The following is a 26,005-nucleotide window of genomic DNA, read 5'->3' as shown; positions in this document are numbered from 1 at the left end:
AATAGAATAAGCCCAATAGTAACTAGGTTAATTTCTTTTGGTCACTAGTTTAATCCATTTAGTGACTAGGTCTACTTTTATATTAAAATTAGACCGTCTCTTTTAATAATTTTTGTACAACAATAATGTAGCAAATCCAGTACAAATACAAGTGAAAGTCTGGGATACAAAAATGAATTAAGAAGAAAGAGTTCCTCAATATAAATAGATAAAAATTTATAATAAAAGAAGAAAGAAGAAAGAAGAAGGATAAATCAATTTCATTTAAATCATACAATATTTACAAGTCAAAATTCGAAAACTCAAACGGGCAATTGAGTCGGTTCAACAGGAACAACAGCAAGGGAAGAGCCCTCTTCGCTTGAAGTTGTCGTAGGAGTAGCGGGAGTAGAACCCTCTCGACTCGTACTCCTAGTAGTAACAGCCTCAATTGGAGACAAACTGTAAACCCAACTATCAGACTTTCCTCTTCTATCATCCTTATCATCTATTCCAAATCTTTCCATATTTCCCGACTGCCTCGCCGCCAAATTTCCCGTCGATAACGACCTCGATAGCATCCCCATCAATCTTGGCGGTTCGGTCATCGACAAGTTCCTCATCTTACGGCTAAACCTCATAATCTCCACTTTGTCATCTCCAAAATCTACAATTGTATCGTCATAATGTAGTGTTGTAAGATTCTGATCCAAAATATCTGCGTCTGTGAGATGTAATCTACATATAGGGCAAGTAGCGTAGCCAACGAGCCAATTATCAACGCAATCAGCGTGAAAAACATGGTTACACTTGGGTATCGAACGTAGTATATCTTTGTCATTGAATTCCGTTAAGCAAACTGCACACTCTAACGCGCCTTTGTTGATCAATGCGGGCTTAATGGTACCATATTCAAAAGTCGGTAAGCTCTTGACGAGGTCGAAATCGAGTCCATTCGAGGCCTTATGACGTGAATGTCCGAATGAACCTGCCATATTCCAAGGTCGCCAGGCATTCCAACTACTCCACCTGCCGATACCAATGGAGTGGTCATCGAGGCAGTAACATAGATAGATGAAATAAAAGCCTACAAACAAGAGGGCGGAGATTACCGCGATGATAATAACGTCCTTAGGCCGGCTAAAGCTTGCGCCACCCGGTGAGTCTGGTTCGAGCCCAGGCACACTTGGCTGGGCTCGAACGAGTTGACTTAGGAGTGGAAGGAGGATAAGTATGATGAACGTTTTTGCCATGATGGATAGTCAACGGCATTTGAGTTGAGATAAGAAGAGGGGGGACAAAGGAGAGGAGAGTTGTGTTGTAAATGACTAAAAGTTTGGATTACAAATTTACAATACGAGGGAATAGAAGACGTCGTACTCTGACTTTAGAAGCGAGGATAGATGCATGTTGTCATGAAATGATAGAATTGACATAATCTTAATACTATAATTTGCATAAAACGTGAATTAGATAAGATAGTATTATCCAAGAATATGCAAAAGAAAAGTACTAAAAATGACATCCGGTGATGTATTATATAAGCAAAAACTTGTTGATATCCAATATATATAGATGATATTAAATTGGTGAAATTGAACTGAACATGAATATAGCGCGGGTGTACCAAACAATCCCAACTATTACTTATAGTCAGAACACCCCAAAATATGGACTCGAGTGCAGTCTGTATCATAAATGAGGTCAGTGCTCGGAATTCTCACCGAATTCTCCCTCATTTCTTATTTTCTTCTTTTTTAACCCTAATTTCTTTACTTAAGCAAAAAAAAAAGGCATGTGCGTTCATTTTCTCCTTCCTCAACCGGAGACAAATACTTTCTTCCTCAAATTTCCTCTTACTTCCTCGAACTGTCTCTTTATTTTCAAATGAACCCTAAATTCTGAAAGAGTCAAATCTGTGTAACAACAATGAGCTCAGCTTCATCTTCAAGTTTCAAGAAAAATTCAAATACCAGTTTAGGTAATGGTAGGGTTTACTGTCAACGTTGATTGCTGCATTAGTCCAAACTACTTAGAAATTACCATAATAATAAAAGAAAACGCTTCTATGGTTGCGCAACATCTGACACTCGGCTTATAGCCCGTGAAAATTCCGGTTACCAACTTCATATATGGTAGGGGTGCAACCAGGTCCGTACTTTGAGGTGTTCTGACTATAAGTCTTTGTTGGGGTTGTTTGGTGCACACGCGCTATAGTTCAGGATTTTGAGATCAATTTTATCTATTAAATTTTTTGATAAAATTTTTAGATATATAAATGTATAGGAACATTATGTAATACTTAATACTTCCCTAGTTTGAAATAAAGGCAACACTTTTTTTCGTAGAGTTACAAACATTGTTATGTTAATAGAACAATGAGAAGCGATTCCCCTCAAAAAAAAAACAATGAGAAAAGATGATTAGCCCTTTTGCTTATATAAATGTCATTATATGATCGACAAATAAAAGGCTTACTTACAATTAGTAATGGTAAGAGTTGATCCAACCCGATCCAAACCTAACTTAAAATAAGAGGGTTAGGATTTGAATTTTGACCCATTTAAGTAAATGGGTGGACACGATTAACCTATTTAATTAAATGGGTAAGGTTCAGGATTGAGTTTGACATATTCGACCTAAAAATGACATGCTTTGACCTTATTAACTTAAACATATAAAAAATTCTTGAAAAAATATATTGTTAAATCTGAAATTTGGTTAAGAAAAGTAAAATATCCATAAATATGTCATAATTATTTCAAGAAACTCTAAACATGCATACTTTTAAAATTGAACTTGCTCAATTAGTTTTTTTAAAAAAATAATTATTTTTCAATATAATGATGATTATGGTTAAATGAGTTAAACGAGTTATACACGTAACCTGTTTATTAAATGTATTGGCTCAAAGTTGAGTTTTTCAACCTATTTACTAAATGGGTTAGGTTTGGATTGAGCGATTTTTAACTCATTTATTATCGATCCGAACACGAAAATCGACTTAATTGTTAGTCCTACTTACGATATTACTATTAATGTATAGTGTTCATGATGTATTTCATGCCTTTGTAATATATCATTTTCCTCACGAAGCTTGGACCGAGCTTCCTGACTTAAAGGCGTGAGGATGAGGATCGAATATCCATATCCCACCAAGCACATGTTTGAGGGAATTCTCTTATTTTTCTTGAAGTTGTACCTTACTCTTATCAAATAAAAAACTCCACCTTCATTCTTTTCTTGAAGGTGTACCTTACTCTTATCAAAACTCTTATCAAACTTCATGTGAGATGTGACTTGCGAAGGAGCTGAACCAAAAAGGAATAGCTCGGTCGCGAGTCGCGATCTGTGTCGCGAGGTGCGACGAGACTGTTTTTGGAGCAGCGAGCAGCAGCAAGGCAGGAGGCTCGTCGCGAGTCGCGACGAGTATCGCGAGGCCATCGCGAGGGGTTCGCGAGTCGCGACGCTTGTCGCGGGTCGCGATCTGGGCTGTTTTTTCCGCGACGCGCGAGGGCGATTTCTTCACTCGGTATTATTTTACCACTTAGGGCTTGTATCTTAGACTTCATATAAATATGTTTTGTCATATTTAGGGCTTTTAACACAAAAATACTAGAGAGAGAGATTAGAGAAAACACAATAGAGAAGATTAGAGAGAGTCTTTGAGATTCAATTGGAAATCCATTCAATTGAATCTTGCCTATTGTATTTGTAATCGTCTCGTTCATAGTGAAACAACTTTTTCCCTGCCTTGAGGACGTAGCTATCACATTGATAGTGAACCGTTAAATCTTGTGTGTTCATTTATTCGCTTTCTTGTTTTCTTGTGTGTGTGCTTGGTTGTTGTGAATTCTTGTTGGTTTAATTAAACGCTTCCGCATAACAAGTGGTATCAAGAGCTACAGGTTAACACCGGGGTTAATCGCTTTTGGGACATGGCAACAACAACCTTAAAGATCGACAAGTTTACGGGAAGGAATAGTTTTGGGCTATGGCAGATAAAGATGAGAGCTTTATTGAAACAACAAGGTATCTGGAAACCATTGATTAAGGGTTTCACAACGACATCGAAAAGAGGGAAATCTGACTGGTCTAACTGAGGCTGAGTTGGAATCTATGGAGGAAAGAGCACACTCCACTATCTTGCTATGCTTGGCGGACGATGTCATCACAGAGGTTGCAGATGAAATCACGGCTGCAGGTTTGTGGTTGAAACTGGAGAGCTTGTACATGACAAAGTCGCTCACAAACAAATTGCTATTGAAGCAAAGGTTGTTTGGCCTACGCATGAGAGAAGGTATGTCCCTAAAAGATCATCTCGATCGTTTGAATTCTATTTTACTGGACTTGCGTAATTTAGATGTTAAGATTGAGGATGAGGATGCTGCGTTGATATTGTTGGTTTCATTGTCAAGTAGCTATGAACATTTTGTAGAGTCTTTTGTGGTTGGAAAAGACACTGTGTCCCTAGAGGAGGTAAAGTCGGCACTTTATACTAGGGAATTGCGTCATAAAGCAACTGGTGATATGGTAGAGGATCGTGATTATTCTGCAGGTTTGGTAGCAAATGCTGAGAAAAATAAGGGAGATTCGAGTAGGGATAGGAGAAAACCTAGGTCGAAGGGCCCTAAAAGTAGTGATCTTTGCCATTATTGTAAAGAACCGGGTCATTGGAAGAGTGAATGTCCTAAGAAGGATGGTTCGGCTTCTTTTGCAAAACAAAATAAGGTTGACTATGATCTGAGGAGGATTTAGCTCTAATTGTCCATGAGGAGAAAGCTTAGAAGATAAGTGGGTTCTAGATAGTGGATGTTCTTCACATATGTGTTCTGACAAGGAGATGTTTTCGACCTATAGCTTATGCAAGAGTAGTGTTACTTTGGGTGACAATACGGTGTGTGAGGTGGTTGGAGTAGGCTCTGTGAGGTTTAGAATGCATGATGGGAGAGTTAAGGATCTTAGAGGCGTGAGGCATGTTCCACAACTTAAGAGAAACTTATATCTCTTGGGATGTTAGACCGTAAGGGTTTTCGATTCCAAGGAGGGGATGGAGTTTTGCGTGTGGTGAAGGGTTCTTGTGAGTTACTTCGTGGCGTGAAGTCAGTGTGGGTAACTTGTATGATTTGCAGGGTACGCACTGGCTAGAGATGATTCTGAGTTGAAGCTGCATTCTGGGTTGAAAAATGATGGTCTTGAGTGTGAGGTGGAGCTTATGGGGGCTTCTCACATGTTGAGGGGTCGGAGTCAATGAGAATGAGTTCAACAACCGGGTTGAAGAGTATTACTTGGGCTGAGGATGAGAGTGTCAACAGTGAGGTAGAGTTTGTGGGAACTTCTACACAACTGGTTGAAACTGAGGGTCATCAAGAAGAACAACCAAGGGTCTCTCAGCAGCAGATTGGTATGATAAGGTTCGGTTCTATCGATACTTGTGTGCCAGCTTATAGCTATGGGATCTCGAGCGACATGTCTTTGCCAGGGAGTGTTGGGTTGAGAGGTGATTCTGGGAGGAGTCACCAAGAGGTAGCTAGATTGGAACTCCAGGAGGAGTTGTCTGCGTTCCAGTGAGAACGGGGTGGAGTGCTCCGGCGCGAGCATAGAAGAACTTTGACGGAAGTTCCCCTGCGCCAAGGGTGATTTGTTTTAGGTACTTAGACGTAAGTGCAAATGGCTCTAGTTGGAGCAACTGGCAGGGTACTGGCTCGTCTTGATTAAGGTGGAGCTAGTGTGTTTGCGGTTCAGTGAAGGCGATTTGATTTCCGACGGGTAATAAATTGGGTTTCAGGTGAATGCGCAACATGGATCTCATAGGCTGTGAGTCCGGGTCGTTCATGATGAGTGGTCAGCGATCTTGGCGAGATTGGGTGAGACTCATATGAGGGCAAGTCTGGCATCGGGTAAAAGATGTATGAGCCGGAAGGGAAAGGAGTATCTTGCGTACTGTTGCAGAGATACATGCTGTGTTGATGGTTTCGAGGTGGAGTTGTGTAGTAGATGCAAGTCAAGGTGGAGATTTGTGAGATGTGACTTGCGAAGGAGCTGAACCAAAAAGGAATAGCTCGGTCGCGAGTCGCGATCTTGTGTCGCGAGGTGCGACGAGACTGTTTTTGGAGCAGCGAGCAGCAGCAAGGCAGGAGGTCGTCGCGAGTCGCGACGAGTATCGCGAGGCCATCGCGAGGGGTTCGCGGTCGCGACGCTTGTCGCGGGTCGCGATCTGGGCTGTTTTTTCCGCGACGCGCGAGGACGATTTCTTCACTCGGTTTTATTTTACCACTTAGGGCTTGTATCTTAGACTTCATATAAATATGTTTTGTCATACTTAGGGCTTTTAACCACAAAATACTAGAGAGAGAGATTAGAGAAAACACAATAGAGAAGATTAGAGAGAGTCTTTGAGATTCAATTGGAAATCCATTCAATTGAATCTTGCCTATTGTATTTGTAATCGTCTCGTTCATAGTGAAACAATCTTTTTCCCTGCCTTGAGGACGTAGCTATCACATTGATAGTGAACCTCGTTAAATCTTGTGTGTTCATTTATTCGCTTTCTTGTTTTCTTGTGTGTGTGCTTGGTTGTTGTGAATTCTTGTTGGTTTAATTAAACGCTTCCGCATAACACTTCACCTCCATTCTCTGTTGCATTGTCTATTATGTCTTTTCCAATCTACCGTTTATTTCAATTTACATATATTTTCTTTAAACATGAACTAAAACATTTCAATTAAACACATAAAAGTCAACAAACCAACAAAAGTAAAGAAATAAGGGATCCTAAAATGATGTGAAAATATAGAGAGCTTTAAAGATGGAAAGCTAGTATTTTGGTTGATGACTCAGGTAAGTTACAATAAACAAAAATGTAGTTATTCTTAAATTTCATAAAATTTATTTTGTCACTTTTTGTTTTTTTTTTTGTCCGTCAAGAAATTGAAAAGTCTACGTCATGACGTGATATGTAAAAAAATATGAAAGGTTTAAGTTTGAAAATAATAGCTTAAAAGGAAATGTGAATATGACATCAATAGTTTCTTGTTAGTTATGTAATAAGAGTGTTACAGATGTACATATTTGTTTAAGTCTTTTTAGTCAAGTATATTTATTATAAGAATTTATTATATTTTATTTCAAATTAAATATTAGACAATAAAATAATAGTATTTTGATGGTTAAGCTCTTACTTTTCTTTTCAAAGGTCACGTATTTAAGACCTTGTAATTACACAATATTTATGTATTTTTTAATTGAGATGTACGCATGGACATAAAATATTTGTATTAAAAGTTTAAGTAGAGTGCCACGTGACACATAGACTTTCTTAAATACGACTTTTAATATATTTGCATAGATTTTACATAAAAAGTAAAAAAAAAAAAAAAAAGACAATACTTACATTTGACAATAATTTATACTTTTTTTATTTGTTTTAATCATTTTTCTTCTAAAATGGAAAATATGAAGCCTTGTTGTGGGTCCGGCCCGCTTGAGATATCAAATTAAGAAAGTTGATACTTGTTCCGGTATGGAATAAGTGGTAGGGTGTGAACCGGTATCCTCTGCGTATGTAAGCTGGTTTGATGTCCTGCAAAACAGAGCACCTAAACTAACCTCGGGGGTTGATCCGAGGAATACCCCTCCGATGCCTAAGTTAGTAATGGGTAAACCGGAAGCTCTCCAATGGAGTATAATAATGATTATGAATGTACCTTATGACTCATATTAACGGGGTATTTATAGGAGCCGGCAAGAGTCCTTGTTAGAAAGGGACTCTACTCCTATTGGTTGGATACAATTCTATCCTCTTCCAATACTTATCTTTAGGCCCATAGGCGCATTAGATAGTAATTGGATCAGGCCCAGGCCTATATGAGAATAGCCCAGGATAGGAGTACCGTTAAGGTATCCTGATAAAACAGGTATGACGTAGTCAACAGTTCTTTAGCAAATACACTAACTATGACGATTCTTATCGGTCTATGAGGACCGGTATAGAAATTAGTCAGCCCCAATACAATACCTTATTACCTTCGTTCAAATTATAGTTGGTCCATTTTGAAAAGTCTGATATTCTCAACATTCAATGAACTGGGAATGGCCATAAATTTGCAACCTTTTAAAACATGCGGGCCACACTTATAATTGGCACGAGGGTCAAATTTTCCAATCTAATTGTTCTCAGTACAAGTACGTGTGAGTATATTCTGTATAGTCCAACATTAGGCTTTTTTTTTTTATCTTTGGCCCACATGACCTCAATCTAGCACAAAAGCAATTTCGAAGAGGTTTTGTAGAGGACTACAAAAACTAACACTGGGTCTGAAGTCCGCCACATACTCTGGTTTGGGCTATTTTAGTGATCATTTATATATCACTATTATATAATGGAAGGGGAGCAATGGAGTCTTCTTTTGAAACGCCTATTTTGCCCCCTTCCCTTTCTAAATTACAAAAAATATGTCAAAATCAAAATCTGCACTCAAAGAAAATTACCTAAAATAAATTTACAACACTCACTCACAAATCACTTAAAAGAAGAAACTTTACAATTCACCCATATAATTGAGAAAATCACGTTATAAAAATCATGCAAATCACTAAAATAATCAGAAAATTTAATTAAAACTTAAAATTAACATAGAAACTAAAACTAGCTAATAACCTAGAACGTCAATATATACAAAAAAATATTTACAAAAATTTACTTACAAATCACTATTCTCAAAAACCATTCAACAATTAATGGTGGGTCATGATAAAAGATAAAGGTGTATTTATAGTGAAATCAGAATTTAAAAATTAGACAAGGAAATAAATTATTTACTTTTTTATAGTGTTTCCTATATATAATGAAACTTTTACATTTATTTGGACCTATTTTTTACTATTACTTCCTCCGTGTTTTTATTCTTGCTACATAGAGAAAGTGGGGGATTTTTAAGAAAGGTAGAGAGAGAAAGTAGGGGACCACCACTTTTTGAATAAAAAAACATTTGTTAAGGAAAAAGTATGAGTATTTTAAAAGAGAAGGTGGGGGACCACCAACTTTTTAATAGTATTTTAAGATTTTTATGGTGAAAAGGAATCCATTTATGGTATGTAGCATCTATTATGACATTTCCATTTAAGGAAAATGTAACATCTATAAAAAAAACGGAGGAAGTATGTAATAGCGATTAATTATCAAGGTAAAACGGTTTATGTAAAATATCATTCAAGAATTAAAGTACAACATATCTCTATTATATAAGGGAAGGGGGAGCTATGGTGTCCTCTTTTGAACCGACTATTTTGCCCCCCTTCCCTTTCTAAATTACAAAAGGAATCTCAAAATTAAAATCGAGACTCAAAAAAAACTACCAAAAATTAATTTACAACACTCACTCACAATCACTCACAAATCACTTAAAAGAAGAAACTTTACAAATCACTCATACAATTAAGAAAATCATGTTGCAAATCATTCAAATAATTAAAAAACTTTATTAAAACTTAAAATTAACATACAAAGTAAAACTAATAATCTAGAACATCAATACATAAAAAAACATTTACTTCAAAAATTTACTTACAAATACTCACAAAAGTTACCTATAAACACAAATTTGAGAAAAACATAAGATTTTGACGGTGATATCACACATTCATCCATCGGCATAATTTGCGAACTTCCAAATTATTTCACATTAGTTGAAATAAACAATAGGAAATTAGTTGACTGTTATGTAGTTAAAAAAATGGAGATGACAACAATGAGTTCAAAAGGGCTTTTATACAATCAGACTTAAATTTAATTCATTTTCATATAAAACAAATTTAGTTTTTTCTAAAAAAAATGCCAATATTTAAATTTTTGCCCAAAACTTTTGCAAAAAATCCATGTTCAGAAATAAATTTTGAAAAACAAAACAATATCAAACTTTTTGCAAACAATTTTTTGCAAAAATCCATTTTCAGAAAAAAAAAACTAAATTAATTTGCAAAAAGTAACGATTTTTGTTTTTCTAAAAAAAAATTCCAATATCAAATTGTGTATGAAAAAATCAAAATTTCATTTCAAATATAATTGAAGCTAAAAGTGTTAAAATTTAGAAAAGGACCAAATTTGAAATGATGGAAATTTTTAAATATCAATGTGTGCAAACAAAATTTAGAAGTTAGACAAGGAAAAAAAACTGAGGTGTATTTGTAGTGAAATTATAATTTAGAAGTTAGACGAGGAAAAAAAATTATTTACTTTTTCATAGTGTTTCCTATATATAATGAAACTCTTACATATATTTGGACCTATCTCTTTCTATTATATTATAGCGATTAATTATCAAGGTAAAAAGGTTTATGTAAAATATCATTCAAGAATTAAAGTACAACATATCTCTATTATATAAGGGAAGGGGAGCTATGGTGTCCCCGAATGAAGAGACTATTTTATCCCTTTTCCTTTCTAAATTACAAATCCACTTACAAACCAAAGGGAGATTCAAATAAAAATACTGGAAATAAAATTATAACAATCACTCACAAGTCAACTAAAATCATAGAATTGTATAATTTACATTAACAAATCACTCAAATGATGAAACTTTACAAAAACCAAAAGATTAACTTACAAACTACAACCAATACACTACAACGTCAATACATACTCACAAAAATTTGACTTGAAATCCAAGTGTCCACTTTCTTCACAATATATGAAGTAGTGTACTTAATTCAAAAACAACTAAAAAATTATAATATTAGAAATCAGAGATAAATTCAATAAAATTTCTATTTTGTTCATAGAATTTTGACCTTGAAAAGTAAAAAAAAAAAAAGACTGGTGAGAGACTTAAGTGACAGAGACTAAACCAATTAAATTTTGTAAATAAAAACATTATACTTTGTATGTCTAACGTTCAAATTTTGACTTTTACATACGTCGAAAACAATCGAGTTTCAGTTTTGAAAAAATCCAAGCACGCATCGCGTGCAAAAAATGTTAGTCTCTATTACATAAGGGAAGGGGGAGCAACGGTGTCCTCTTTTGAACTGACTATTTTGCCCCCTTCCCTTTCTAAATTACAAAAAAGAAATCTCAATACCAAAATGGGAGTCAAACAAAGCCACCGACAATTAATTTTCAACAATCACTCAGAAATCACTTATATGAGGAAACTTTACAAATCACTCATGTAGTTGAGAAAATCACGTTGTAAAAATCACGTAAATCACTCAAATGATCAGAAAACTTTACAAAAACTAAAAATTAAATTACAAACTAAAACTAATATACTAGGACGTCAATACATACAAAAACATTCACAAAATTCACTTACAAATCATTATTCTCAATAACCATTCACAATTACATACTCACAAAAATTACCTATAAACACAAATCTGAGAAAAATATAAGATTTTGATAGTGATATCACACGTTCGTCCATCGGGGATTTGCGAACTTTCAAACAGGTACATAATTCTTTTAATCTTCAAAGCTATTTCACATTAGTCGACTGTTATGTAGTTGGAAAAATGGAGATAATAACAATTAGTTGAAAAGGGCTTTTATATAATTAGATTTAAATTTGATTCAGTTTCATATAAAATCAGAAAACAAGATGTGTATGAAATTTGATTCATTTCTGACACTGATGAAAAAGTTACAAATTTAGTTCTTTTTTTAAAATTCCAATATAAAATTTTTGCCCAAAACTTTTGCCCAAAACTTTTGCAAAAATATCCATGTACAGAAATATATTTGAAAAACAAAACAATATCAAACCTTTTTGTGAACAACTTCTGCAAAAATCTATTTTCAGAAAAAAAAAATTACATTAATTTGCGAAAATCATTTCATGCGAAACCAGATTGTGTATGAAAAATTTAAAATTTCACCTATAATTGAAACTCAAAGTGTTAAAATTTATAAAAGGAGAAAAATTAAAAATGACCATTTCATGCTAAATCAGATTGTGTATGAAAATTTTAAAATTTCATTTTAAATATAATTGAAACTCAAAGTGTGAACATTTAGAAAAGGAAAAAAATTAAAATGATGATAATTTTTAAATATCAATTTGTGAAATCAGAATTTAGAAGTTAAACAAGGAAAAAAAAATTGAAATTGTATTATACTTTTTCGGTTACAATTTTGGGATCATAGAGAATTTACTGAAATCCATATCAAAAACTATTATAAATTACAAAAATGAATAAAGCAAAAAAAAAGAACATGACGATATTTAGTAAAGAACATCATACTGATTATAAAAGAACATGCGCATATAAGACTTGACTATTCAAAATCACAAAAATGAATAACAACATAAAAAGAACATGGAAGAATCTTATTCACGAAATGGAGGTGAACTTAAATACTAATATTACTACGTAATATTAGGCCTAAAAATATCATCGCACGCATCGCGTGCACAAAAGGCTAGTATATTTTATAAAGAAAGAGGGGGATACCATATATATATATTTGTATTTGCTCCATAACAAAAAAAAAAATACAACCTTTGTTATTTTGTGATGTAACATAAAATATACAATAATTGGAAACTCACTTGTTTTAGTATTTAAAAATAAAGTTACGAAAATGCCTTTACTTAAGAAAATAATAATTTGATTATATCATCCTAATTTTTATTAGATTTTAACCATAAATTGATTAAACATAATGATTCTACACATCATCACCCCCACCACTGTAGAGATGGCAATGGATAGGATCTGGACAGGGTCCCCTAGGATCCAGATCCATATCCCTTTTTTAGGCAAGTCAAAATCCTACCTGGATTCATTGGATAATAAGAATGAGGATCCAGATCCGTATATATCATACGAATTTGGATCCAAACGGATCCTTGTCTATTTTCTTCAAAATATCCTAATTTTCATAATAATTAAAGATTTTACACAATAAAGTCATCCAATATCAATCAAAAATTACATTTAATTTCTGAAAAATAACCATTGAATCTATTTACAACTATTCTGTAACGCCCCGAAAATTCATAATCTTAATTAAACACAATTTCTCATACTTAGCAGCGGAAATGGAACTTAAGCCTGTGGGATATGGCCCACTAATACAATGAAACCTTAAATAGTCCTTGATAAATATACATAAATACTCGACTTAAATAATAATTTCTCTAACACCAGATACCGCACACTTTCCCTTGAACATGTTCCTTATTAACAGCGCACTTGCAATGTCTATGCTCATACCTAAAACAGAAAACAAAACATCATGAGCCGAAGCTCAGTAACATTCTACCCTAACAACGTAAATTCATTTCAATTCATTTTATTTGCAAACAGGGAGAAGAGAATATAGTAAAACATATTTCAAATTCGTAATGAAATAATAGCAAAGTAAACATTTATAAATAGCATCTTGATACTTCATAAGTTCCCATTATCTTTTCATCTTTTAGCTTGGTAACTGGCAAGTATAGACATGTGATGACCCTCAAGGAGCCCAGCTCCCTTTTTGGGTACACCACCATGTGATGATCCTCAAGAGCCCAGCTCCCTTTTTGGGTACAACCCCATGTGATGATCCTCAAGGAGCCAGCTCCCTTTTTGGATACACACCATGCGATGATCCTCAAGGAGCCCTGCTCCCTTTTTGGATACACCGCTCGCACCAAAATAGCATGCGGTACCCCTCAAGGAGCCCAGCTCCCTTTTCGGGTGTACGACGGGTGCGAAGGTACGTGCACGACCATAAAGTAGATAAGCGTAACATTATACTGCCATAACCTCTTTCACTTTTATTTATCATGTTTCGTTCGTTTAGCATTCATCGCATAAGCCATAGATCTTTCATCAATCATACTTGAGCATCAATAACTCATAAGATCATCATTTACGAAACTTATTCGAAAACAATTTAATCCCACAATCCATATAGAATCACATAGCAAAATCCTTAACATAATTATAAACATCATTTATAAACACATTTCGAAGGGGATCGTGGGTGTTAGCAAATAGATGTTACCTGATTCCTGCTTAATAACCTTGAAAGCCGGGGAGGCTGTAATATCCTTTCCATTTAATCTAACCATGAAACGACGCAACAAAATGTAAATATCGATTTCTTTTAACAATTGACCTTAGTTATTGGTGTTACTTTTTATTATCGAAGATCGTTGTTGACGCTACATATATTCATTATTTCAACTTTTATAATTAACTTTACTTAGTTACTATAATTAATAGAATTATAATTTAATTATCATATGTTATCCTATTAAGTACCTTGTTCAATTAATACATAAATTATCTTCAACAAGTTAATAAAACAATTTCGATTATCGTAACCCAATTAATCGTAAATTACTAACATTCCTTATTATTTTATATTAATAAGAATATATTATAATACTAGGTGACGTTATGCTAAGTTTCTTGTCAATTCGTAATATTATACGTTTATCATCATAAATAGTTGTCGTAAATTTATAATTTAATCCACTAACTTAAGTAAGTTAACAAGTTTCATATTACAAAAATAAGGTGAACCATTGGTGATAATTAACTAAATTAGTTTAGTTCTTATTATACTTGATTAGAAAAATTTAAATAAACATGTAACCTAACTAATTAGTTATTAAGTCTAATAAATTGATGAGTATTGTAGATTAGTTTAATTGAAGTTAAAAATAGCTTGTTGGCCCAATGAGTTAAGTGAGTAATATGATGTTGGGCTTTAACTCATTTAAACAAAACAATGAAATGAAAACAAAGTTAAGAGAGGTATCTTCATACCTCCTGCTCAACTGAGCAGTCACGAAAACAGGAGAGGAGAGAGATTGGCTGCGACTTTGAGCTGCAGCAGCATCGGCGGAAGGCGCGAGAGGGTGGTTATGGCGGCGCTGGGCGTGGCTCGCCGGCGCGGAGGTCCGGTGGCGATGGGTGTGGTTCGTCGGCGCACGAGGAGGGAGTAAGGGGACGAGAGAGATAGAAAGTTGGGTGAGAGGAAGGGTGGGCGAACGAAGGAGAAAAGTGCGGGTGGGTGACGGTGTGGTGGTTGTGTGTGGTGGCAGAAGTACGACGGCAGTCAGTGGTGCTGCGGTGGTCGTGGGGTGGCTGACCCGAAAACAGAGGAGAGAGAGTTGTGGTGCGAAAATATGAAAGCTTTGAGGGGTGTTTTTGGTTGGCTTTTTCCGGCGAATTATGGTAGTTTTCCGGCGAGGTTGTGGATTCCGGGGAGTTTTTGAATGAATTGTGTAGTGATGATGGATGGTGGTTTGAGGCAATGAACATGGCTATTTATAGCCATGGTTGAGCTCAAATTTTACCCAATTGAATTGATGAAATTTGAATGGAAATAAATGGGTTATTGGTGATTTGGGGTGAGTAATTGAATTTAGTTTGAAAATAAGTTTGATTTGTGCAAGAAATCCATTTGAGTTAGTAGTTCACAGGTGGGTTTTGAAGAAAATCGAGATGGAGAAACTCACTGATGCTTATTGGCTTAGTTTCCTTTTTCCTTTTTATTTTTCTTTTATTTTATTTTCATAAATCTTTATTTCTTTCTCCTTTTCTTTTCTTTTCTCTTTTTTTTATTTTCTCTTTTTCTTTTCCTTTCTATCCCTAATACCACTAATTTGTTCTATTATTGGATTAGAAGTAGTTCTAGTATCTAATTTATTTATTATTTTGTTTTCTTACTTTAATTAATGAAATCATTTAACATAACTTGTTATTAATTACAACTCTTGCCGTACATAATAAATATATATCTTATAACAAACTAATTATCCATTACTTGGACATAAAATAATGAAATTTCGATTATAACTTATTATTATTAAAAAAAAAAATTAACCACTAATTATTATTAATTAATTTAAGAAGGTTTAAATTTTCAGGATATTACATATTCAGTTATCAAACTCTAGATTAATCAACCCAATTTTTGAACTCAATTATCCAGTAAATTCGCACTAAAATCAGACATTAATTAGAACAATAATTCGAAATTAAAGCAAAAATTCGTTTTTACATGTATCAATTAATATTATAATATTATGGTAATATAATATTAAATAATAATAATATTATTATAAAAACATGTAAACGAATCTTGATCCGGGTAATAGTTTAGGACACGGTCCAAATCCCTTTTTTTCAAGGAGGATCCATATCCTACCCGGATCCATAGGATCCAAAATTTGACAATCCGGATATGTCAAAAATGTATCTAAATTTACGGATCCAGGTAGGGTCCATTACCCACTACCATCTCTACCCACCACTCATCACCACCACCAACCTCCACTCATCATTACACCATCACACATCTCGGTTTCATCACCACCACCCCCCACTCCATCACAACCACCAACCATCTCATTTTCACCACCCCCACTCGCCACCGACCACCATTACCTTCCCCATATTGTTCAAACCGACCACCATCACCATTTCAAAAACCCTAAACCCACCACCATTCAATACCGATAACTACCACGACTTCAAAAAACCACACCAGTCACCACAATTCGAACTTCGAAGAAGAGGAGAAAAGAAGAAGGAGAACAGAACAAAAGGAGAGGAAGAATAAGGGAGATGAAGAATAAGGGCCTGGTAGTTGTCGGTGATGGTGGAAAAGAACAAAACGCGAACCCCACCACCACTGCCGTTCAAAGAAGAAGAAGAGCGATGGAAGTGTTACTCGATTTGTTCTAATTTAAGGTTTATGATTCAATTTTGGGGTTCAAATGTCTAGGTTTGGGGGTTCAAATGTCTGGGTTTGGGGTTTTTTTCGAAATTTTTGGGTGAATTGGTTGTGGTCAAGGTGGTTGGTGCGGTGGTGACGAGGTGATGGTGGTTGGTCAGCGGCGAAGGTCGATGGGGAAGGTGGTGGTTGGTGTGGTTGTCGGTGGTGAAGGTGGTGGTTGGTGTGGTTGTTGGTGGTGAAGGTGGTGGTTGGTCCGGTGGTTGGAGATGAAGATGGGGTTTGATTATGCAATACTAGAATTTTTTGCACGCGATGCGTGCTTGAATTTTTTTTCAAAACAGAAACTCGATTTTCTTCGGCATAAGAGTCAAAATTTGAACATTAATTAGACATACGAAGTATAATTGTTTTTAGTTGCAAAATTTGATTGGTTTAGTTTCTGTCACTTAAGTCTCTCACCATTCTTTTTGTTTTTTTTTTTTTACTTTTCAAAGTTAAATTTTATGAACAAAATAGAAATTTTATTGAATTTATTTATGATTTCTAATATTATAATTTTTTAGTTGATTTTTGAATTAAGTACAATACTTCACAAAATTATAAAGAAAGTAGACACTTTGATTTCAAGTCAATTTTTTCATAGGTTGTACTCCCTCCGTCCCTTAATAGAGTGCCCATTTCTCCAATGCACGTTTGCCAATGCACGTTTTGTATCGTTAATATCTTTAGTTTCATATTAGTAAAAATTATAAAAGTTTGATTTTCTTAATGTACGTAATGAAGACGAATCAAACAAGACCCCACATGACTATGTTTTTTCTTATATATTAGAAATATTTTTTGAGGGCTTTCTTTACCTTTGAATAGTGTCCAAAAAAGAAATGGGCACTCTATTAAGGGACGGAGGGAGTAGTTTGTAAGTGAATTTTTAAGTTTTTGTAAAGTTTCCTCATTTTAGTGATTTTCATAACGTAAATTATGCAATTTTATGATTTTAGTTGATTTATGAGTGATTGTTATAATTATATTTTTGATATTTTTAATTGAAGTCCCCTTTGATTGTAAGTGAATTTGTAATTTAGAATAGGAAGGGGTAACATAGTCTCTTCATTCGGGGACACCATAGCTCCCCCTTCCCTTATATAATAGAGATATGTTGACTTTAATTCTTGCATGATATTTTACATAAACCTTTTTACCTTGATAATTAATCGTTATTATATAATAGAAAAAAATAAGTCCAAATATATGTAAAAGTTTCATTATATATAGAAAACACTATAAAAAAGTAAATAATTTTTTTCTTTGTCTAACTTCTAAATTCTGATTTCACTACAAATACACCTCTATTTTTTATCATTACCCACCATTAATTGTGAATGGTTCTTGAGAATAGTGATTTGTAAGTAAATTTTTGTAAATGTTTTTGTATGTATTGACGTTCTAGGTTATTAGCTAGTTTTAGTTTGTATGTTAATTTTAAGTTTTAATAAAGTTTCATGATTATTTGAGTGATTTCGTGATTTTTATAACGTGATTTTCTCAATTGTATGGGTGATTTGTAAAGTTTCTTCTTTTAAGTGATTTGTGAGTGAGTGTTGTAAATTTATTTTCGGTAGTTTTCTTTGAGTGCCGATTTTGATTTTGACATTCCTTTTATAATTTAGAAAGGGAAGGGGGGCAAAATAGGCGTTTCAAAATAGGACACCGTTGCTCCTCCCTTCCCTTATATAATATAGATTTTCTCTCCTCATTTTTCCCTAATACACCTCATAAACTACCATTACCAAATTCTCTCTAGGAGTCCATGTCGAGGAAAATTGTCGCACTTATTTCGTCACAGAGGAAGTATAAAATACCAACAAATTAACTAATTAGAAAAAGATCGACATACCCCCTTGCAGAAGGCTGCATCAGACAGTGATGTGAAAGACAAGGATTTTCAGAAGTGTTAGATCTACTCAACGATCGTGGTTTTATCATATTAGAATTGTATTTATTTCATTTTGATATGTATTTGTTTAGTTCTGACTTCTATTGTAGATGTCGTATGACTTTAAATCAATGAATTAATGTTTATTTCAAAAAAAACTAATTAGAAAAAGAAAAATATAATAAAATAGAATACTTTACCTGGAAGTGATTAACTTCTAAAATTAATATCATCAATTATACCTCTTTTTGTCAGAAAGAAACCCCTAATTTAATAGCACAAATCCCATAAATATTTGTTACAGATATCTCATAAATTTTTTATTTTACAGTTTTATCGATGTCTTGTCCTTCTCCCTTTCATAATCTTCATCCTCTTTTCCCTTCCAATAAATATTACATACTGTATTTTTCTGCAGAATTTTATATGTGTTATCACTCATTGTGTGCATATATAGGCTAATATATATCTCTATTACTACTCATTAGTAGAATAGTTATATATTGCTACGCCTTTTAAGTGGCATATATATTGCTGCAGATGTTGCATCACCGCAAATCAAGACGCAACAATGGATTGCACGCGGTACTAGAACCACAATAATAGGTTTGACTTATTATTTTCGTTAGGTGATCTAAACGGCCAACGAAGAAGAACGTTTGACGAAGGAGAAGAACAAGCGACATACTTGAAGAATAGCGACGGAGGAGGAAGCTCGAGGAGGAGAGAGAAATGAGTGAAATGAGGAAAGAGAAACGAGAGATGGAGATCTAAATGAGGAATCTCGAAGAGGAGAAAGAGGACGAAATGAGGGGAGTATTGAGTAAAACGACTGCCACTTGAAGGTAATGACTGAAAAATGAAAGGAAACCTTAGCTCTTTTAGTTGATAAAAGGGGAAATTCTTGCGATTGTCAAAGAAACCTCGGCAATAGATTAAATAATATTAATATTAATCTATTATTGTGATTTCTTTAAAAAAAACACAACAATAGGTTAATCTAAATGTTTTTTTATCCTCTCACGCAGTCTTTTACTGCCTATGGCTAAAATTGCAATAATTTTATAACAACAATATACTATTAAATTAACATTTGTGACATACACTTATAGCAAGTATCCTATATGGAATACTATTAAAATTACTATTGCCATTGTATATAGCAATAAATGTAAACGTAACAATTAAAATTGACTTAAGAAAATGTTATGAATTAACATTTTTTTGCTCATTTTATGATTTGCTCATTTTACGTTTTTTCTCATTTAGCTTTTTTATGTTCATTTTACGTTTATCTCATTTTATATTTTTGCTCATTTTACATTTTTGCTCATTTAATATTTTCTACTCCTTTTATACTTTTGCTCATTTTTTTAACTTTTTTTTTGCTTATTTTTTAAATTTTTGCTCAATTCATGAAAATTTCGCTCAATGATTCTCATGGTTTTCACCGAACCCAACCCACTTGAAATATAAACAAAACCAAAATCGCATTCGACACATCAGAACCAATTATCTGGTAGTAAGCACCTTCTAAATTAAACCATCCATGTGACATAATCTTTCATTATTCTTTGAAGTACAATATGAATAATATGATGCTGGCTAAATGGCTGTAGTAAGTTAGCATTTAGCAACGAATCAAATAGAATTTGAAAAGAGAAAAAGGATGGGTGGAAATGGACCAGCTATATTCGTCTTTATGTCCCATTAATTTAAGCCATGTATTATTTGACCAGTAAAGGTAACCGAGGAAATTTCTTAACATATATGTATGATCATGCTGCCCGCCATGTTAATTTTGATAAGTCATTATGAAAATTGCAATGATCTAATTTGACTATGAAAGAAGACAATAAACCCAGGATATTCAAAAACAATATCTTAAATTATTGCAGTTATTAGAATGTGTCAAAGTTGCAAGCAATTTTTATTAGTTCTAATATTCTACAGACCAATTCCTTGTTGTCCAACCCAAAATATCACAATTATTTAAAAATATCATCGGTGACATATGACTCCTAACATTTTCTTAAGTCACTACTAATATGATTATTCAACCTAAGTTAATTAACTATTAGCAACCATATGTACATAATATATTATATAGAAACTAAATCGACTAATTACTATAATAATGGATCGTGGACGTGTTGAAGAACACACTTTAAATTTCGAGCATAAGAAGATAAAAGTATATAAAGAATAATGGTTTTTTCAAGAAACTTTCCGCTTAGTTCTAACTTTTTTTACTTGTCAAATTTATCAATTCAACTAATGACCTTTTAAAAAAAATAGTAATAAGAAATTCTTTAGGCATCCAAAGATCCATTACAAGTCAAACATTCCTCCAAACCCTCCTCCTCCCTTCAAATCCAAAGCAAACACTTGGAGTTAGAATTGAACCTTAGTCATTACTTACATTATAGATGGAAAAACTCACCACTTGAGTCAATTCCAATGATTCTCAATTCAACTAATGACCTATGTTTTACAAAAGAAATACTTTTTATACGAATAAGACCATCCTAATATACTAGACGCCTATTATACATCCAAATATACATATGTTAGGAATTAGATTTAGGTAAATATCTTAATTTAAATCATAACCATATAAATTTGAGGTGTTGCTATGGTCACTTATTACATAATACAAAGCTATTTTATAATTACGTCGCAAATTCTATCTTATAAGTACCCGATATATATATATATAATAAAATAAGATTTACACTAATTTGTAGTACAAAAAACAAATAGGAAAAAAAAATTCTCTATATGCGTGTCCAAATAAGTCTTGTCATGTTTTGGTAAATATTCTTACCACCACAAAAATTATAAAAAAAATAAAATAAAAAATTAGAAGAAACATGAAAATGTAAACTAATTTACAGGTAAAAAAATTGTTAACTTTAGACAGGTAAGTGAGTCAACTCAGCTTGCATAGCACCACGCAAAGAACCTTCCCTACTTGTAGATGATGTAATACTAGTTACATTCTCTCGAATAGAACCACCACGCAAAGAGCCAGCTCGACTCGTATTCATATTGTCCACAACTTTAGGCGACTTTATAGATGGAACTCTAGTAAAAAAAGGCGGCGCTAAAGAAAAGACCCACCGGTCTGACCGACTAGCTCGATCTGGTCGGTCGGACCGGCCTCGACTACTCCCTTCACCAAACCCGGTTCGATAACCTCTTCTAGAGCTAGTTTCTCTTGGTAGAACCACCAAACTTGTTGTCCTCACCAACTTTCCACTCATTATCTGCTTGCGTACCTCATCAGGTAATCTTAGAGTAAATCTCTCCATATTTTCCCATTGTTTGACCGCCACGTGTCCTGTTGTAAGTGATCTTGTTAACTTCCCCAACCATCTTGGCCGTCCAAAGGATACATTTCTCATCGTACGGCTTCTACTCATTGTCCAACCATGTAATGGCTGCTCCATAGAATCAGTACTCTCCTCGTTTTCATTGTTGTTGTTGTTGTTGTTGTTATCATTATTATTGTAGTTTTCCGATCTTAGTTCGTCTACCTCCACTACGACGTGGTTAGACTCTTCAATGCTTATTATTGGCGTGTCGTCCGCAAGGTTGCATCGGCATACAGGGCAGGTAGTATGGCCTATAAGCCAAGCGTCGATACAATCAGGGTGAAATACGTGATCGCACTTTGGTATGAGTCGTAGAGTGTCTTCGTCTTCGAATTCTGTCAAGCAAACAGCGCATTCGAGCGCGCCTTTGCCTATCTTAGCATTTTTAACGGATACGTAGTCGAACGTAGGGAAGCTCTCGATGACTTCTGCGTCGAGCCCGCGAGGGGCTCGACGCGAGCGTCTTAATACGGAACCAATCCCACGACCAGGGACACCGACGGTACTCGGATTGTCGGAGCAGTGGCGGATGTAGATGGAGAAGAACCCCATGAAAAAAAGTGCAGCAACAAGAACTATGATGATCACACCCATAGACGGGCTGAACCTCCCGCCATCGGGACCAAGATTGTTCCCGGGCCCGCTGGGCTGAGCCCGGGTGGGTTGACTCGAGAGGAGTAATATAAGGATAATGGGAGTGATGAATTGGGGAAAATGGATGTTATTCATCACGTGAGTGAATTTATATTTTGGAGGATTTTGGGGTGTGATTTTGGGGCATTGCAAAAATGTAGAGGAAGTAAGAAGAGGATGAGAAAAGAAAGGTGGGAGTTTATAAAAAGAATGAGAGAGATCAAAGAGGATTGTGAATTGAATTTAATGTCGTATAGGATCAGTTGAAGGAGGAATAAAATAGTCAGTGGTGTTGGGCTGTAGGCAGTGGGATCCACTCGAGACTTTTGAATAAGTTCTCTCTTTTTTTTCTTTTTTTTTTTTTGTGGAAGCTTCTTGGAAAATCTCACCCCAAAAAAAACAAACAAAAGCAAACCTTATCGGAAAATTTTACTACTCGAAGAATTCTACTACGTTTGATTTATGTGTTTGATGCTCCCCATCTCATAATAATTGCAAAATCAGTCTTTCAGCCTCTTTATTTGCGAGTAGTTGTATTTTCTATGTATTAGTTTCTGTTACTTGTAATTTCGGTATTTGTAGTAATATATTTTCTATACATTAACTAATTCTATCAAGATATCAGATACTGTTTTTGAGAATTATTTGAGTAATGATTTTACTTATGCTTATATTAAGTTGCTTTCAACTGGAAAAAAAAAAACTACCAAAATATGGTTTACTTTGACGGATTAATTAATTTGTATTCTTGAAACTTGTCTCGTGGTAGGAGGCGGCGTTTAATTGTTTTCATGTCATATTCGATAATATGTGCCTAATTCAATACTTTGATTAAATTGTTTGGTATTTTGTATTTTATAGTCAATGACCTTTGAGTTTATTATAAAGATTTTAGTAGGATTTTTTGTTTAAAAGATACTTTTTTTAAAAGTTCTCTTCAATTGTATAATAGTTATGTTTATCTAAATTAGATTTAGATTTTGGTTTACTCTGATTTAGTTCAATGAGAATTTACTTAGATTTTTTATAATAATAAAGACAAAACTGTTAAATTAGGTTCAATTTCAGTCATCCTTCTCGTTGATTATCAGAATATTTTATACAACCTAAGTAGAGAGTCATACTTCATCACATATTAGGAATAACAATCCTATTCCTAACACCCTCTCTCAAGTTGGAGCGTGCAAATTGCGAATGCCCAACTTGGACAACAAAAATTCAAATTGAGTCCTATCAAGTGCTTTAGTAAAAATGTCTGCAAACTGAAACTTAGTAGGAACATATGACAGACTCACTAGACCATCAGTCACGCACTGCATCTCGAACAAAATAACAATCTACCTCAATATGTTTAGTACGTTCGTGAAACACAAGATTCCTTGCAATATATTACATTCCTGTAGGATGTTGAACTCCAAGATCACCTAGTAGTTGTTTTAACCACTTTAATTCACACACAATAATAGCCATAGAATGATATCCTGCCTTTGCAGACGATCAAGACACTGTAGGCTGCTTCGTAGTCTTCTAGGAGCGAGACAGGAGAATATCCCAATAATATAAACCATCCACTCAAGGATCTCCGAGTAATAGGACAACTAGTCCAATCAGAATCACACCACCCTTCAAGGTGGAGATCACTGTCAGAACGAAAAAATATTCTCTATCCTAGATTTTTCTACAAATATTGAATCATTTGCAGAGCAGCCTCCTAGTGAACAACCTTAGGTGCCTGCATAAACTGTGACAAAATATGAACAGAATATGCTAGATCAGGTCCAGTAACAGCAAGATAATTCAACCTGCCCATCAATCTGCGATAATTCTCCTCATCATCAAACAAAGGACCATCAGCCAAAGCAAGCTGATGGTACTGCTCCATAGGAAACTCGACAGGCTGCTTGGAACCCAATAAGCCAGCCTCAGATATGATATCAAGGCATATTTATGTTGACTCATAAAAATTCCCTGTGCTCCCTGGCAATCTCAGGCCTATGAAATATTTCAAAGCACCTAAATCCTTCATTTTAAAAAATTTATCACGATAAGAGATTTGAAGTTCAGTAAAGCATACATTCTAATCATTCCCCTGCAATAATCATATCATTAACATATATAAGAACGTTCAGCTGAATATTTTGCCTTGTTAGAGTGAACAAGGAATAGTTATGATATGACTGCTTAAACCCATAAGCTTTCAGATCAGTGGCCAATTTTGCAAACCAACACCTAGGTGTCTACTTCAAATCAACAATTTTTTCATCCTGCATATACTACAAAAATAAGTGGATTTAGCAACTAGCCATTTTCGTTACTAAATGACCAAAAATGGTTGCTAATGTTGTTAGCAACGAAATTGGCAACCAAAATGTTTGGTTGCTAAAGGGTCAGTCGCCAATTGTATTTAGCAACGAAAAAGAGGTAAATTTTGTTGCCCTTTTAGCAACCAACTACAAATTCGTTGCTAAATAGCAACCAATTTTTTTTCATTTTCGTTGCTAAATAGCAACTAAATTATTAATTTTTGTTGCTAATTAGCAACAAACTTATTAATTTTGATTGCTAAATAGCAACCAAATTTAATAATTTTGGTAGCCATCCCAACTTCCCAGGAGTTCACTCATCCCAAGATTACTCCCAGTCGTCGAGCACGCTTAACTGTGAAGTATCTTAACATATGAGCTCCCTAATATAAAGATGCACGTTATTCAAATAACAAGTATAACAATTGTTCTTAAAGTATTTATAGATGTAACATATGGCAACAAAATTATAGTTTTGGTTGTTAAAATAGCAACAAATATAAATTTTTAGTAGCCAAAATAAATATTAGCAATCATTTTATTTTCGTTGCCTGATAAGTGTATATATTTACATATTTTTGTTCCCTAAATTTAGTCTTATAGTCGTCTTCTATGCGTTATTCTATAATTTTTATTAACTTTTACTATTAGTGGGTTATATATGTCTATATTATATTATACTCCCTCCGTTTCCTAAAGATCTTCCCACTTACTGTTCCTACAGATACCAAGGAAAATCAAGTTGTGTGGGGCATGGTGTGAGTAAAGTAGGAGAGAGAAAGAGGTTAAGATAAATAAACAAATAAAAAGGGGTTAAAGTAGGAGAGAGAAAGGGAGTAAAATTGAATTAATAATGTAATGGTGGACCATATGATAGTGACATGAGAGGGTAAATAGGGAAATTTGTTTTGCCAAATAAGGAATAAAGCAAAAGTGGGAAGATCTTTTGGAAACACCCTTAAACGGAAAGAGGGAAGATCTTTAGGAAACGGAGGGAGTAGTGGTTAATTATCTTAAATAGTGTGTTTATTTAATTATAGGCCCACATTGGTGAAAAAGGCAACAAAGAACAAAAGAAAGAAGCAAAGTAATTAAA

The 26,005-nt window shown here is 34.2% G+C and overlaps 2 protein-coding genes across 2 annotated transcripts; both read right to left on the bottom strand.

The window, feature by feature from the left end:
• On the bottom strand, positions 1-1,265 carry LOC104907393 (RING-H2 finger protein ATL11). The gene has a single exon (XM_010696316.3). It carries the CDS (start codon positions 1,230-1,232, stop codon positions 303-305), a length of 930 nt encoding a protein of 309 aa, XP_010694618.2. The 5' UTR covers positions 1,233-1,265; the 3' UTR covers positions 1-302.
• A 20,015-nt stretch (positions 1,266-21,280) lies between these two features.
• On the bottom strand, positions 21,281-22,910 carry LOC104907391 (E3 ubiquitin-protein ligase ATL6). The gene has a single exon (XM_010696314.4). The coding sequence runs from the start codon at positions 22,700-22,702 to the stop codon at positions 21,512-21,514; it is 1,191 nt and encodes a 396-aa protein (XP_010694616.2). The 5' UTR covers positions 22,703-22,910; the 3' UTR covers positions 21,281-21,511.
• Between the last annotated feature and the right edge of the window lie 3,095 nt (positions 22,911-26,005).

Source organism: Beta vulgaris, chromosome 4, assembly GCF_026745355.1.
Source record: "Beta vulgaris subsp. vulgaris cultivar EL10 chromosome 4, EL10.2, whole genome shotgun sequence".
NCBI classification, from domain to species: Eukaryota; Viridiplantae; Streptophyta; class Magnoliopsida; order Caryophyllales; family Amaranthaceae; genus Beta; species Beta vulgaris.
Note: the sequence above shows the minus strand (reverse complement) of the source record. Positions and strands in the feature narration are given on the sequence as shown.

Bases quoted from the DNA above. Each gene is read 5' to 3' on its own strand.
- LOC104907391 (XM_010696314.4), bottom strand. From the start codon at position 22,702: ATGAATAACATCCATTTTCCCCAATTCATCACTCCCATTATCCTTATA.
- LOC104907393 (XM_010696316.3), bottom strand. From the start codon at position 1,232: ATGGCAAAAACGTTCATCATACTTATCCTCCTTCCACTCCTAAGTCAA.